We start from the raw sequence: 16,248 nt of genomic DNA on the forward strand, positions 1-16,248 counted from the left end.
TACTTAGGGAGGTAGTGGGCTCTGCCACACTGGAGGCATTCAAGATGAAGCTGGAGGCATTCAAGATGAAGCATCTGTCAGGGATGCTTTGACTTAGATTCCTGCATTGAGCAGGGGGTTAGACTCGATGGTCTTATAGGCCCCTTCCAACCCTATGATTCTATGATTCTATGATAAGTTGGAATTATCATCTAGGATAAAAGACCATGTGGTAAAATGTGTGTAACTTTGGAAGGCATCCTGTATACAACAATGTGCTCCCTTGGAAACATGAAGTGTACTACGAATCATAGTAGCAGAAGTGAGATACTGTCTAATTTGCTCTGTGTTTCTAACTAGGGATAACTGGATGACAAATTTTAACAACCAAAAGTAATACTGAATATGAATGAGCAATATGAATTTATGCCTCCTTTTTATAACCAAACTATAAGATTATCCAGCAAAATAAATTTTGGCATTTTCTCTGCCCTTATTTTAACCACTGATGGGCAAAAGTAACTATCCCCCCGCACAAGATCCCAAATTCTGTCCACTAAAGCCCCTTACCTGGCAGCAGTGGCAGCAAGAGGTCTCTCTCACTTTCCTCCCAGTGCCTGAAACACTGTTACAACACTGGGTCTCGGGGCACTAAGAGTCATGGAAAACTGCATTTCCCAGCTCTCCTAGCATCTAGATCATTGCCATAGCAGTTACAGCTGCCAGGGAGGAGAATTCTCTCCCATAGCTGCAGGAGCAACAGCCGAGTAAGCATGTGGAGGAGAGGAAGCTCTTCTCCAACTCAGATTAAAATCTAAGCCTGAAAAGAATTTTGGGGTTGTAATACCTTGCATATAAGACATCATTAGTCAGCAAGGTTCATAGGAACTTCAGCAAAATCACTCACGGCTACCAAGAAAGCACTGGCAGAGATTTGAGTTCCCACAATACAATCCTAAAGTTATTTCAATATTAACATCCTCAATTAATTCAGTGAGATATTTACAGAGACAGTGCTTTGGAGAAGGTGTCCCAAGGGCATATTACAATATACTATGCCATTAATAATAGTAACCAATGTATCCAATGCTGCCCACGTGCTAGTGGGACCCACCACTAGTGCAACGGGAAGTTAGGACTTCACAAGGCAACTGGAAAGGGCAGAAACACTCATTTGCAGAACAGGGCAAGTCATCAGAGCTCGTAGAAGGGAGCTCTGCTGACCTGTCCCATTCTAGAAACAAGCGTTTCCACTCATTTCTGGGATTGCTTTTAGAAGTGCTAGCTTTCGTTGTACTAGCGGTAGATCATGCGGGCATACCGGAACTAGTGGAGTCACCGCAGCAGTTTTGGATGCTGCACTATATATTCAATAATAAATAAATGGGATGTTAAACAAAGTATTAGGTGGGTTTCAAATATGTTCAGAATGCTTACCTCATACTTTGAAAATAAAGTTTTCTTCATGAGAGAAAGAGGAGCAGAGAATTTTTGTGGAGCTGGTGTCCAAAACATTTTTAGAGATGCTGGGTGAAGTTTAACCTTCAAATAAATAAAAAAAAGTTATTCATATGAACTGTCACTAAACTTTTATTTTAAACACAAGTAGCCCAAAGTGCTATTACACTTTGGGGGAGTGCAAAGAGAAATACATGGCCAAAATATTGGTACCTGCTGCCTAACAGGCAGTCAACAGTGTGAGACCAAGATTGCACCTACTTTCCAGGCAGTTGTGTTTATATCAATTACACTGTGTTTACATCACCAATAGCTAGATGCTGGCTTTGTGAGATGTTGTCACAGTTGCTGGGAACACATGTCTCTATACAGTTCTGCAAGCTACTTCTCTCTTCCAGAACACAACTTACTGGGGGGAATTTAGCTTAAGTGCTAGGGAGGCCTCTCCCTACCGTGGTCCTGGCTCTATTCTGCTGAAGGATAGGCTGCTGTTTGGTAGAACCGGCCCAGAAACTAGCTCGTTTACAAAAATGCACAGGAGCACAGTGTGCATGTGTGTGTGTAACTTAAGGATAAAGTCTAGACAGCAGAGTGACCTCATAAGGTGCGCAGGAGGCGATCCAGTGCTACTTCTATTTGTGTTCCCTACCCTATCAACTTGGCTCAAAAGTCTCCATTTTGCCTGGAGACTTTTGAGCCAAGGTGAAACAGTGAGGAACACAAAATGGATGTAGCACTGGTGCCCTTTGGCAACAAAGACAGAGAACTGATCAGCATGTGGAAACTTGCATTCTTTGGAAAAGAGTGAAATATTTATTCAAATCATATTACATAACAGTAAGGAGCACTTCAAACAGCAGGAAATCTAAATGGAAGACACGTTTATGATAGTGTGTTTATGTTCAGGATTATATCTTAAAGCTCCAACCTTTCACATATTGCACACCTTACAAACGTAATAATGTGTATTAATTTTTCAATTTTTGTGAACTGTCCAGACAGCTTTGGCTATTGGACAGTATAGAAATGTAATTAATATAATAATAAATAATGGAGGGAGCAATCCTATGGCCGCTAGTCAGCGGCTAGACAGCCATACGATATATCAATTTCCGGGAACCAACCTTGAAGCCCGTGCTCCGAGGTTGGTTCCCAGAGAACTGACCTTCCCCCCTTTCCATGCTGCCTCGCAGGCAGCTCGGAATGGCCCTGTGGTCCACGCTCGGAAGAGGAGCGCGGAGCAGCGAAAACGGGGCGTTCCCAGGGGTGTTCCGGGGCAGGGAAGGCAGAAATGCCGATACAAAACATCCTATGTGTCATCTGGCAGCCGCTTCCCCCACTCCACCTTCCCGCGGCTAGACAGACAAAATCAGCTGTCTAGCCGCAAACGCAGGGTCGCTGAAGTGCAGAGGGGATGATCCCCTCTGTGCTTCTCCTGCCCTGCACTAGATAGGTGGTCGCCTCCAAGTTCGGAGGCAGCCGCCTATCCGCATAGGATTGTGCCCTAAATAAATCAGTATCCCATATAAAACGGCAAATGCCAGAAGACTGCAGAGATAACAATCCCAGCAAGAGAAGGAGAACCCCTAAAAACCCTCTTCATTCAAGGCTCAGCTCAAGAATGTTTATGCAAGTGCCTCTCCCTCAGAAATACAGCAAAGAAATTAAAAAATTGGTTGGTGGGGAGGGGAAGGAAATACATTTTTATGAAAATGTCTAAACAAGCCCAGCCTTCAAGGCAGCCACAACGAAACTGAGATTACCCTCTTCTGAACAGAAGCCACTAAGGCTGATAAGGAAAGCCCTAACAGTCATGACTACTGAACATCTTTCTTATCTACCTCCAAGGAGGTCCTATATAGGAGCTGAGAAATGAAAGACTGGGAACAAAATAATCTGTTGATAGGTCTCTCTCACACACACTACTTAGGAAAGGGATCCCCAACCTTTTTGGGTCAGTGGGCACATTTGGAATTTCGAGTGTGTGTTGTGGGCACTCTCAGGAAATGGCTACTGGGGGAGCTTGCCCATTCACACAATGGCTGCCCTGGTGGGCGTGGCCAGTCACAAAACACCCATTTCATTGAAAGCAAACTGATGAGGTTCAGAGACAAGGAACTTGGCGAGAAACTAAGTACAAGACAGAGGTAGAGTCTGAGCCCCAAATGCCAGATCACATATTTGTCCCCACCCTCTGTAGCCTCCCAAGGCACTTCCTACCATCCCCAGCTTACCTTTTCTGGGTGGCTGGGAACACTTTAAAAGAAGCACAGGGCTGCAGTCCCCCTCCCCATCATGTTTGTTTTGTAATAATGCCTCTAGACTCCACATGAGTACCAGAGGTATCCTTGGAAATAAAGCTTGCACTGGAGGTCAGTGCTTTGCAGCATGCCAGCCTCCCAATTAAAAAAAGTGAACAATTCTAAAAATTAAATAAGAATCAGTAAGGGCAAAGAGCCTGGAGAGCACCAAGGGAGGTGTCTGCTGGCAGAGTGGTGCCCATGAGCACCATGCTGGAGATCCAGATTTAGGAAAGAAACCAACCCTTTGATTTCTACAGTAAAAAGCACTGGTTTCTTAAAAATCAATGTTTCCCATTGCCTACATCCCACCATCTGCCAAGAAATATGATGGAAAGTAATTGTAAACAAATCTATTAAAGACAGACCAATTATTTTCAATAAAACTTAGTTCCTAGAACACTGGTTGAAAGAATTCAGTGGCTCATCTAATTAATCCCTCTGTCCCAAGATAGGATACCTACTTCAAGGAATTTCGTAAAGCTACCTCTTTTCTTCTTCTTGAAATACAGCAGAAGCGATCCAGGAAGACAATACTATATTATATTTCAGAAGATGGGAGTTTATCAAAATATATCATCAGAGGCATGTATTAACCCTTACTTTCTCTCCTAACAATTCCAGCTGAGGCTTTTCAACATAAAACTCGGCTACTCTTTGCCATTCTGGCATACTTCTTGGTGATTGTGGAGGCAAAACCTTAATTCCATCTTCCTGATTGCATTGGTATACTTCTGAAATAGGAAGTCCTTCATTACAAATTCTGAAACAAAATAAATTCTGAGTCAGCTACTGGGCTATTTCTTATACACACTAGAAAATAATCTATTTACTGAATTCAATTTTTTTTAAAAAACGTACAGCACATACTTCATGGCAAATAATTGCTGGGTATAACAAAAGTTATACTGACTTTTGTTCCAAAAATATTAGCCAATGAGCAAGCACTAAGACATGAGACTTGTGCCAGCCAGCACTGAAACAATATTAGCCATTGGCAGTATCCACTCCAGCTATACTCTATGAGGCAGAGCAAGAACAACAGTGCAACTCTGCACCTAGGATTCTTTAAAGAGTAAGTAGCTTCATTATTATTATTATTATTAATAATAATTTATATCTCTCACTTGTCTACAATAAAATTGTACTGAAAGCAGCAAACGATCAGAACAAAAAACTTGGAGGTAATAGATTGTAATATCCACTTTAAAATAGTTTGACAAAATTAAACACTTGCAAAAATAGGGAGACATCCTAAAAAAACATACTCCTAGGGTCCTATGGCTCTCACCAATTTCAGGTGTTTTAATGGGAAATGGGCAGAGTTGCATGATTCAATCATACTTGCCAAGCACAGAGTGCATCTTTAACACATAGTTTGAGCCACAATAGGTAATACTACAGCCTTATGATAAGGCCACTCGTGTTCAGCTTGAACTGATGATGTTTAATCATTGTCCTTTGTAAGTGGCGCGAGTATTAAGGAGAGAGACATTTCAGTGGTAGTGCCCTGGTTATAGAATACCCTTCTCAGAGAGGCTCATCTGGCACCTTGCTTATTGTACTTCTGTCATCTTGCTGCTATTGTGTGTTTATATTTTGGTGAAATGTCATGAGCCTTGGCAACTGAATTTCTCCAACCCCACTTGTATATGCCCAATGAGAATCCTATGTATTCAGTAGACTTTTCTATAACTCAAGAGCAGGCAACTAGGATAGGCCAGTCAGCAACAGCATGGAAAAGGTACAGATAATTCAGCTAGTATGGCCTAATTTACATTACGTGCACTGGTATGTAACATGTAATTAGCCCCAGAAAGCATCTCGCTGGGATAGATCAAGCCTATGGGAAGAAAGGAGTAGGAAAAGAAAGTGAGACTAACTCCGTGCTGGCTGAATTTGTTAAAGTGACTGCAGCATGTCATACAAGCTATTGGGGTGAAATGTATCTCAAGCATTCCTGCCAAGCACAACCAGCCAACACACCATACAGCTTCAGCTTTTGAGTGAGGCAGCATCCCTCCATTACTTAAGGGGGGAGTTACAGCCAGCGGGGCTCAATGGAAGCTTGCCATGGTCCTGATAAGGCCTCCCTGAATTTGGACATATTTTGTATGTCAAACTACATTCTTTTGAACCCGACTTTACCTGACATGGACCCTGCTTACTGAGACTTTACCTGACATTAGCAAACTGGAAGAGCCTTGGTGTGACCTTACCTGTGTAAGTCTGCTACCAGTTCCCCTGTGAAATCAAAGCCCCAGTAGAACAGGATAGTGGCCTGAATTGTGGTAGCAGGTTTTTAAAATCCCACTCCAGGTTCTAATTAATTTATCAATGACAGGATGCTTATGTTATCATCAACACTGCTTTGTGAATGGTAACTATTTTTACTATTGAATTTTAATGTAATTATCATAATCTGTACCTTCTGCATTAAACTTTTTCACAGCCTACAACTCCCCCTCCCTTGCAAACATGAGTATATATATATACCTGCCAACTAAGAATAACCCCTTATGAATCTGATGACGTGGCCTCTAGTCCATGAAACCTTATGCCATGCCAAATGTGTTTAATCTTTTAAGGTGCCTTGATACTCTTTGCTGATTTAACTTTGGTCGTGTTTGGTTTCTGCTGTTAAAAGTAAGAATATAGGAAGAGCCATGCTGGATCAGACCAAAGGCCAATCTAGTCCAGCATTCTATTCTCATAGTGGACCAGATGCCTGTGGAAAACCCACAAGTAAGACATGAATGCAATAGCACCCTCCTGCTTCCATTCCTCAGCAACTGGGATTCAGAGACATACTGCCTCTAATATTGGAGGTAATATTAGCCATCATGACTAATAGCCACTGAGAGACATATCCTTCATAAATGTGTCTAATATCATTTAAAAGCCATCTAAGTTGGCAGCCGTCACTACATCTAGCAGTAGTTAATTCCAGTTAGATTATGTATTGTTGAAAAAGTACTTGCTTTTGTCTGTTCTGAATCTCCCACCTTTCAACTTCATTGGATGACCCTGCATTTAGTATTATGAGAGAAGAAGAAAAACGTCTCCCTATTCATTTTCTCCATGCCATGCACACACCTCTATCATGTCTCCTCTTACTCACCCTTTTTTCTAAGCTAAAAAGCCCCAGATATTGTTCCTTTCCTCATAGGGAGTTGCTCTAGCCCCCTGACCATTTTGGTTGCCCACTTCTGTACCTTCTCCAGCTCTACAATATCCTTTTTGAGGTCTGGTGACTAGAACTGTACACAGTATTCCGAGTGTGCTCACAACATAGATTTGTATAAAGGCATTATGATATTGGCAGTTTAATTTCTGATCCCTTTCCTAAAAGTAACAGAACTAAGTAAAACAAAATAGAGGTCAAAACACCATACTGATAAGATTCACACTTCAGAGGAAACAAAACAATGACAAATACACACATCTCGCCCTCACACACATACTAACTTTAGAAACATAAAATCCTACAATAGAGATTTAAGCCATTATTATTTTCGTCTCATTAGTACATGCTAACACTGACATCTACTGGTGATTCACAAATTCTCTCACTGCTAAGGAGGCAAACACAATCAGTTTCTATAACTCTGTGTTATCCTTTACCAGTGTGGTGAAATATAATTATTACATAAGAAGACCTCCTGAATTACCTTCACAAAATAGCTTTTTATGCCACTTTTGTGGTTCCAGTATTTATTGTCTGAGGCATCCTGATATTCTTATATGATATTCTGCCAGTAAATTGCAATGAACATTATGTCAGGAAACAAAAGAATACAAAAAATAAATTTCACATAAAAATATTGATTAGTAAGTATATCACATTAAGGATGTGTCTATACAGAGATTGAGGAGGGAACCCGTTCAATCATTATCCATTTCATGCATGATGCATACATGAACCCAGGGTTCAACCTTGAACACAGGTTGATCCCCTGCAACATTGCACTGCTGATGAGGGACATCCTAGGATCTGTACTTCTTGACCCAAATAAGTCATGTCAGCATAAGGTTCTTCAAAATTGCCTATTAGACCCAGTTTTTAGGAAGGTAAATTTTAGGGAAGTTTTTCATATGCTACCAGTATAGCAGTAAATCAAACAGTTAATTAGCTTTCCTAAAAATTTCAGCACATTTACTGCTTTATGTTCGGATCAAATAGTTTGAAAAAGTAATGCAAAGGACTGGACTAAAGGCTGATAGAACTAAAGGCATTCATGTAATTTATTTTTTGTAATGATAAAATAAAAAACATGTTTGACCTTTTTATTGTGGAACTTCTCAAAAGTTGGGATAGTCATGCTTCAGTGATTTAATCTGTGAAATTACATTTTTACTGCACACAGTTTTATTGCACAGAGAACAAGTCATATCTTCCTGTTTCTCTAAAATGTAATGCTTTGCAGCATGATCCTATCCTTAAGTTAGGCCTGCTGGATGGTGATAGGATCATGCATAAGTCATCTTGCGCTATCATAAAAGGTATCGATGCACAATAATCATTTACATCACCCTTAATATAAAAAGAAAAAAGTGAAAAAGAAGGATTTAACACTCTCATTTCAAATGTATATGTTAACATAAGCAGTCCATATATCTAAATAAGCATATATCTAAATAATGTCTCTCCCATTTTTGTTGTCCGGTACTGTTGTATTTGCAAATAATTAAAAAGAAGAAGTCGCCTTCTGCTGGTGGAAGCAAAAGATGCACCAGCACAGGAATCTATACCAGCACGGCCCCACCATTACTCTGGCACACACACACCCAACCTACAATTAGGTAAAACTGTACTGTGGCTAAACAGTCCTTCATTGCTCCACAGTTATAGCAGTACCTTCCACACAAGGGACATGGAATAAGTATGCAGAGTGCAGACAGGGGACACCAGTTGCCAACAAATCCCCAAATACAGGTTATTTCTTAGTATCACATGTGAGGACAATGGGCAGCACAACCACCTCTACTGGTGAGCACTAGGCACTGTGCTCCCTCTACTGCCACTGGTGGACATCATAACTCATTTTTCCTTGCAGGATATGAACAAGAGCACACAGAACAGAGAAAACAGAAACTGTAGACAGAGTTCAAGTAGAACTCCTTACAGTGGAGGAGTATCATCTTGATTACAATATTAACTCCTTCAACAGATGGATCCAGAAACAAAATATCAGCAACAGTGCACAATGGAATGTGGGGAGCTAGGCTAAGGTATAAGGAATGAAAGAGCACTTAGGTGATCACACCCTCTCTCACTTATTCACTCAACAACCCCTAATGCACTCCTAGTCACTGGAGCAATTTGTTGCAGCTGTTACCTGTTATTCATCACCTTCCCTATGTCTCTCTTGTCTCTCCACAGGCCACTATTCAATACACACAAAAGCAAGCATGTTCTCCACCCCTGTGCATGAAGATAAGTGAGGCCTACAGCACCAATAGTGAACAGTGGGAAGCCAGCTGAACTTTTGTTAAGATTAAAAGGGTTGTCACCGTTTTGTTTGGCCCCTGTGTCTGTCCACAATGCATGATAGACAATAATCTAATACGTGTAGTATTACTAAGTATGGAGATACAGCAGTGGGATCACACTGCCAGTTCAGCAGCAAGTACTACAATACATATCAAAATCAGTGTCCACTGATCTATATGTTACATAGATAACAAAATCTGCCTTGGAAGCCCTGTGGGTAGAAAGCCAGTTTATACATTTAAAAATAAAGGTAATAAAGCATTGTATGTACGTATGTATTTATTTCTAAAATCTACATCACGCCCTTCATCATATAACGATCCTAGGCCGTGTATACAATATATCATTACAAAACCAAAAAAAATGCACAGCAATCAGTCAGTATCAAAACCACCATATGCACCATCTGTAAACTATCACGCTGTAATACATAGGCCCAAACATCTCATCAAAAGGTCCATCAAAAAACAAACGTTTTCACCTAGTGCTAAAAGCTGACCAATGCTGACACCAGTCTAATCTCCAAGGGGAGACTATTCCACAGCCAGGATGGCACCACCAAGAAGGCCCTCTTACAAATTCTGGAAGTCTGGACTTCCTTAGGTAATGGTATATTTATTTATTTTTATTTCATTTCTATACCGCCCGATAGCCGAAGCTCTCTGGGCAGTTCACAAAAATTAAAACCAAACAGCACACAATAAAACAATATAAAATATTAAAACCACAGTATAACAATACAACCAGAATAAAACCTAGCAGCAAGGCAGAGATTTAAAATACAGATTTAAAACAGCAAAGCTAAAAGTCTAGAAAGCTAAAATGCTAAAATGCCTGGGAAAATAAGGTCTTCACCTGGCGCCAGAAGGAATACAATGTATGTGCCAGGCGAACCTCACTAGGGAGCTCATTCCACACCCGGGGTGCTACAGCAGAAGTAGCCACCCACCTCACTTCCTTTGGCAGGAGCTCACAGAGAAGGGCCGCTGAGGATGATCTTAAGGTACGGGCAGGAACATATGGGAGGAGGCGATCCTTCAGATAACCTGGCCCCAAGCCGTTAAGGGCTTTGAATGTTAATACCAGCACTTTGAATCGGGCCTGGAAATGGACTGGCAGCCAGTGCAACTGGAAAAGTACTGGCATAATATGAGCTCGTTGGCCAGTCCCTGTTAACAATCTTGCTGCCCTATTTTGGACCAGCTGATGTTTCCGGACCGTTTTCAAAGGCAGCACCACGTATAACACATTGCAGTAATCCAGACGAGAAGTTATCAGAGCATGGAAACTGTAGCTAGGCTATCTCTGTCCAGCTAAGGGCTTACTTGGTATACCAGCCTAAGCTGATAAAAAGTGCTCCGTGCCACTGAGTTCACCTGTGCATCAAGTGACAGTTCTGGATCCAAGAGCACCCCCAAGCTACGAATGTGATCCTTTAGAGGGAGTGCAACCCCCTCCAGAACAGGTTGAATATCACCTAGCCGGGCAGACGAACCACCCACTAACAGTACCTCCATCTTGTCTGGATTGAGTTTCAGTTTATTGGCCCTCATCCAGTCCATTACCGTGCCCTGGCACTGATTCAGAACAGCCACTGCCTCACCTGGGTTTGATGAGAAAGAGAGGTAGAGCTGGGTGTCATCCACATATTGATGGCACCTCAGCCTACACCTCTGGATAACCTCCCCCAGTGGTTTCATGTAGATGTTAAATAGCATGAGGGATAAAATAGAGCCCTGCGGAACCCCATGGTGTAATTGCCATGGCACAGAGCAATAATCCCCCAGCACCACCTTCTGGAATTGGCCATCCAAGTAGGAGCAGAACCACTGCAGTGCAGTGCCTCCAACTCCCAACCCAGGCAACCTATCCAGAAGGATACCATGGGTCTCCCTGGCTGATCTTGATTCATGGGCAAGGAGAGGTACTTCTTTGGGTTGCTAGGAACTAAGCTGTTTAGGGCTTTATATGTAAAACCCAGCACCTTGAATTGGGCTCCGTGAAAAATATGCAGCCAGTGTCACTCTTCAAGGCAGAGGTGCGGCGCCTTTGTCCTGCAGAACTAATCCAGCCTGTGGGTCACCCCAATCCAGCCCACACAGCCTATTGGAGAAATCCCCTCAGTGGGCATCTCCTCACTGCTATCTCTGATCTGAGATTGGAAATAATAGTTGGGATTCCCCCTCTGTCGTTTGCCAGCAGCAGAACACCCATTGCTATCTCTGATCTGATCTGATCTGATGGGGTTGGACTTGATGGCCTTGTAGGCCCCTTCCAACCCTACTATTCTATGATCTCAGATCAGAGATAGTAGCAGAGGGATGATGGGGAGTTAGCATTGGGACTTGCCTGTGCCAGGGAAAGCGGCAGCTCTAAGCAAGCATAGACGAGTCTCAACACCCCTCATCCTCGCTGCTAACTCCAATCTGAGATCATAGATATTAGCAGGGATGAATGGTGGTGGATGCCTCAGAGAAGCAAGGGGGACTCAGTCACTTCTCCTTTGTGCACCCCACCTCTTTCCTCTATTGCAGGAAGGAGGCAGGGCGCACCAAGATGGGGTAGAGCTGACCTAGTCTTCATTACTCCCCATCAGAGAAGCGATGGGGGCAAGTCCGGCTTGACTTTGCTAACCAGGAAAGCCTGCTCACAGCAAAGCCTCGCCTCTGGCCCAGGCACCAGGTGGAAGATCCACCCAGCACTTGGGCCAGGGAACAAATGATATCGGGTGACTGTGACCATGCCTGCTGACATCAAGGGCATTTCCTTTGCTCACCTCATACCATACAGCCCCCTACCCAAAAGCAGTTCTATACCTCTGCTTTAAGGATATAATTTATTATGTAAAACACTTAGAGCTCTTATGATATCAAGTGGTATATAAGTAGTTTAAATACATACATACATACATACATACACGACTGGTGTTATATGGGCTTCCACAGCTGAATCCATAAACATCCATGTGGCAGCATTTTGTACAAGCTGCAATCTCCAGACTATCTTCAAGGGCATTACAATAGTCTAATAGTGCTGAGGGACTTTATTATATTCAGCAGTATACAAGTATCAAAAATAAATATAAATAATAAAATAAATATAATGGATGTTTCTAAGGCATAAATGATTGTGGACAGGCTATCCCTGTCTAGGAACGGATGTAGCTGGCAAGCCACTGCAGTCACTTGAGTGATAAGGTAGAATCAAGGAATATCCCCAAGACGTGCCTTGCTCCCTCAGGGGGAGAGCAACCCCATACAGAGCAGACTGCTCCCCTAATTCCAGGACCCAAGAACCACTACCCAAAGTAATATAATATGAAATTATACTTATTTCACACCTTGCTTCCTGTGAGAAGCAAAATATTGTTTTCTAAAAATAATACAGTAACGCAAATGTGGAACCATGAGAGGCCATTCTAGAGTCTTGCTTGATATCACACTTAATCATTATCTAGACTTTGATAGTGTTTAGTTTCATAAGAGGATAGTGATAGTATACAGAATCTTTATAGAACACTCTCAAAAATATAGACAGGTAGGTAAAGTTAGCAGTATTATTTAAACTGTCCAAGAGACACTTTCCTGAAGGCATGCCTGATCTTGTTCACATAAACAATTCTCGTAAGTCAACTTAATCTTTCACACTGCCATTCTTATGAAAAGAAACTGCTGATAGAATTTGTTGAAACAGGGTGGACATAATTCAAACAATCTTTGCCAGGTTAACAAAACTGTGCGGAGGGGGCTTCCCTCGACCTGCAGAGTTAAGTACATACAGAGCAATACATGCCTGATAGTATGGCACAAGGCATAACAGAATACATCTTCAATCCCTGCCTACCATTAGGGATGTCAGAGAATTCCGCGACGGATCTCGGTGAGGCCGAATGCAAGTGCATTAGGCCCCCCGAAATCCATCGCAGAACAAAGCCCCCGCCTCCCCCAACCCACAAAAGTCAGGCTGGACGAAGCCCCCGCCCCCCCAAACCCACGAAAGTCGTGCGAAACGGAGCACTTACCTGCTCCCTTCGGCGCCGACTTGCGAATGGCGGCCGCCCTGCGGCCGCCATTCGCTGCTTCTTCACAGCCATGATAGGCTACATAAATACATACGTAGCCTATCACGGCTAACGCAGGGACGTCTTTTGCGTAAATACTTACGTAGCCTATCATGGCAGGATTAAAAAAAAAAACACGTACGCAAATGGCGGCGGCTACGGCAGCCGCCATTTGCGTTCTGCATTTTTCGCCGTTTTAGCCTACATAAATATTTACATAGGCTAGTACGGCCAAAAAAAGGGGAACACAAATGGCGCCCACTACGTCATTCGCGTTCCCCTTTATTTCGCCGTAATAGCCTATGTAAATATTTACGTAGGCTAAAACGGCAAAAAATACAGAACGCAAATGGCGGCTGCCGTAGCCGCCATTTGCGTACGCGGGTGTTTTTTTTAAGCCTGCCATGATAGGCTACGTAAATACTTACATAGCCTATCATGGCTCACTACAGGGATGCAAGTGGCGGCGGCTACGGCTGCCGCCATTTGCATCCCTGCTGCCCAGCGGCTGGATGGCCAGCCATGGGCGGAGCCGGCCGGAGGCTCTGCGGAATCGCCACAAAGCGGAGCTGGCCGGGCAGGATTCCGGGGGGGGGGCCACCGGAGCGCCTCCCCCCCGTCGAGGATTCCGGAGGGAGGGATGGAGCGCCTCCCCCCCGGCCGCGAATGAATCCGCGAAACGGTGACTTTCGTACATCCCTACCTACCATATACCAAGCTATGGAAATGAGTTTCAGGCACTCGAGTCTTTGCTGAACCACGAAGCTTCTCCCTCTTGGCACCCTGGTACTCTTGGAGAAACAGGAAAGCAGTGAGTACAGGGAATAATAATCCTTGGTACAATTTTACTATTTCAGGTGCATAGCTATCAGGAATTAGAGGTGCACCAAAAAGTGAAGGCATTATTCCCTTTCTCCCTCTCCTATAAATCCCCTACAGCTTGTTGTAAAGATGAAAATGGCAGAGTCAAAACAGTAAGCGTCAGAACCTAGCTAACCCTGGTATAACAAAAAGTCAGAGTTGAGAAGAACCCAGCTCCATGTGCTCTTATTCTTATTTCCAGGCACCTTTTGTATTTGGGGGTGGAGTAGGAGGGGGAGAGAAAGGTTGTGACTCAGAAAGGTTTTGATGCCCTAGATTACACAGTAAAAGACCCCAGAAAACCAAAGTTTATTTTATAAATAAACTCAGAAAAGCTTACAATATGGCCCATGTTGGTGCATGTCCAACAGGATATTGTTTGCAAGATTTGTGAGGGACAAGCTGGGAGGATTCCCAGAGCTTCTCTTTAGGTGCTTCCAAACAACAGGCTCCTAGTAATATCAATCATTGCTCTTCTGCTGTAAGTTACAAGAAGAATTCCAATTGACTATCCACACTTGGGCTGATGATATGTTGGGATAATGCCATGGTCATCATGGCAACCATTCAGTCCTGAGCTACCCCAAACCCAGCAGCCTTAGCATGATGTTGAGGTCCCCCAAGGTCATCCAGGAGGTCCAACACCCTTTGCTGCCCCTCAGTTGTGGAATGACCTGCTGGTTGAAATGCACCTGCTGACCTGGTTGAAGGTTTTTAATGTAAATGGTTTTTAAACTCTGTATATTGTATTTCGAAATTCTGTATATTGCAGTTCGAAAGCAAGAAATTGCAAGTAGATAAATAGGTGCCGCCTCGGCGGGAAAGGTAACAGCATTCCGTGCACCTCGGTGTTCAGTCATGCCGGCCACATGACCACGGAAGCATCTTCGGACAGCGCTGGCTCTTCGGCTTAGAAACGGGGATGAGCACCGCACCCTAGAGTCAGACACGACTGGTTGGGGACACCTTTACCTTTACCTTTTTATATTGTATTTTAATGTTTTAACTTCTGTAAACCACTCAGAGAGCTTCAGCTATGGGGTGGTATAGAAATGTTAATAATAATAATAATAATAATAATAATAATAATAATAATAATAATAATAATTCCAAGACTACCTCTGTCAACTCAGACAGTGTTGTCCCCTCCCCTTTCCTCATTTCCCTAGTTGGTCACTATACATATCCTCCCAACATTTTTGAACTGGGTGCTTCTCAGCCTCATTTCAGTGCTCTTGTTTTGTAGGGGTGTTTTACAGTTTTTTGAAGCACAATTGCAAAAAGGTATTTAACAGCTGTTGTTTTTAAAGAGTGCCTGCAACACAGGCAAGAGGATTGCAGCTAAGCTTACTTCTAAGTAAACATAATTACAAACTGGATGCAACTCCCACTGATTTTACCTGAGAGTGCCCCCAATCTCCAGGCCAGTCAATTTCAAAAAATTGATCTAATCAAGACAACTTGATCTAGTCAATTTCATTAGCCCATCACTCAGTGCCCAGTATTCAAGTCAGTACTGCCCATCATGTGGCACCACCCCTCTGTAATCAGTCCAACATTGAAGAGACAGGGATGTGCCACCAGCAGGCAGCAATGGCTTACTGAGCAAGAGCTCATGCTGGGAGAAGGAAGATTAGGATTGAAGGTATTCCAGAAGCTGGTGCTGGGATGAAAAGGAATCAGGAGCCACTGCAACAAAAGTGAAACCAAGGAAGAGGGTTCATCACACCTGCCAGAGGAAGCAAGGACATACATTTGGAACTCAACCAATATCTCAACATGCAAATATTCACTATACCACACAGTATTCACTCTGCTACATACTACTATTTGCTATTCATACCTTTCGCTTTCCATCTGTTTCTCAAGAGCAGCAGTGGCTGGGAAGAGCTCTTCTGATTTGTGATAGCCAAGATTAATTGATGGTAACAAAACATTATGACCTTTTTTGTCTAAAGTATGGTGTACTCTAGAAACAAGCTGCAGATCAACAGGCAATACACATCTCGGAGAAGCCACACATAGAAGGTGAATAAGGGGATAATCCACATCTCTGTGGGGGGGAAAAAGATCAAGTAAAAAATTTATGCATATAG

The 16,248-nt window shown here is 42.9% G+C and overlaps 1 protein-coding gene across 1 annotated transcript in view; it reads right to left on the reverse strand.

The window, feature by feature from the left end:
- TTC6 (tetratricopeptide repeat domain 6) overlaps positions 1–16,248 on the reverse strand; it is a 170,511-nt gene that overhangs the window by 104,461 nt on the left and 49,802 nt on the right. Inside the window, exons 14-16 of the mRNA XM_084827146.1 lie at positions 15,996–16,205; positions 4,341–4,500; positions 1,417–1,521 (exon numbers count right to left, since the gene is read on the reverse strand). Of these exons, the coding sequence (XP_084683272.1) occupies positions 1,417–1,521; positions 4,341–4,500; positions 15,996–16,205 (475 nt within the window). The remainder of the gene's footprint in view (positions 1–1,416; positions 1,522–4,340; positions 4,501–15,995; positions 16,206–16,248) is intronic.

Source organism: Heloderma suspectum, chromosome 1, assembly GCF_057233095.1.
Source record: "Heloderma suspectum isolate Gila_16-S chromosome 1, 16-S_ref, whole genome shotgun sequence".
NCBI classification, from domain to species: Eukaryota; Metazoa; Chordata; class Lepidosauria; order Squamata; family Helodermatidae; genus Heloderma; species Heloderma suspectum.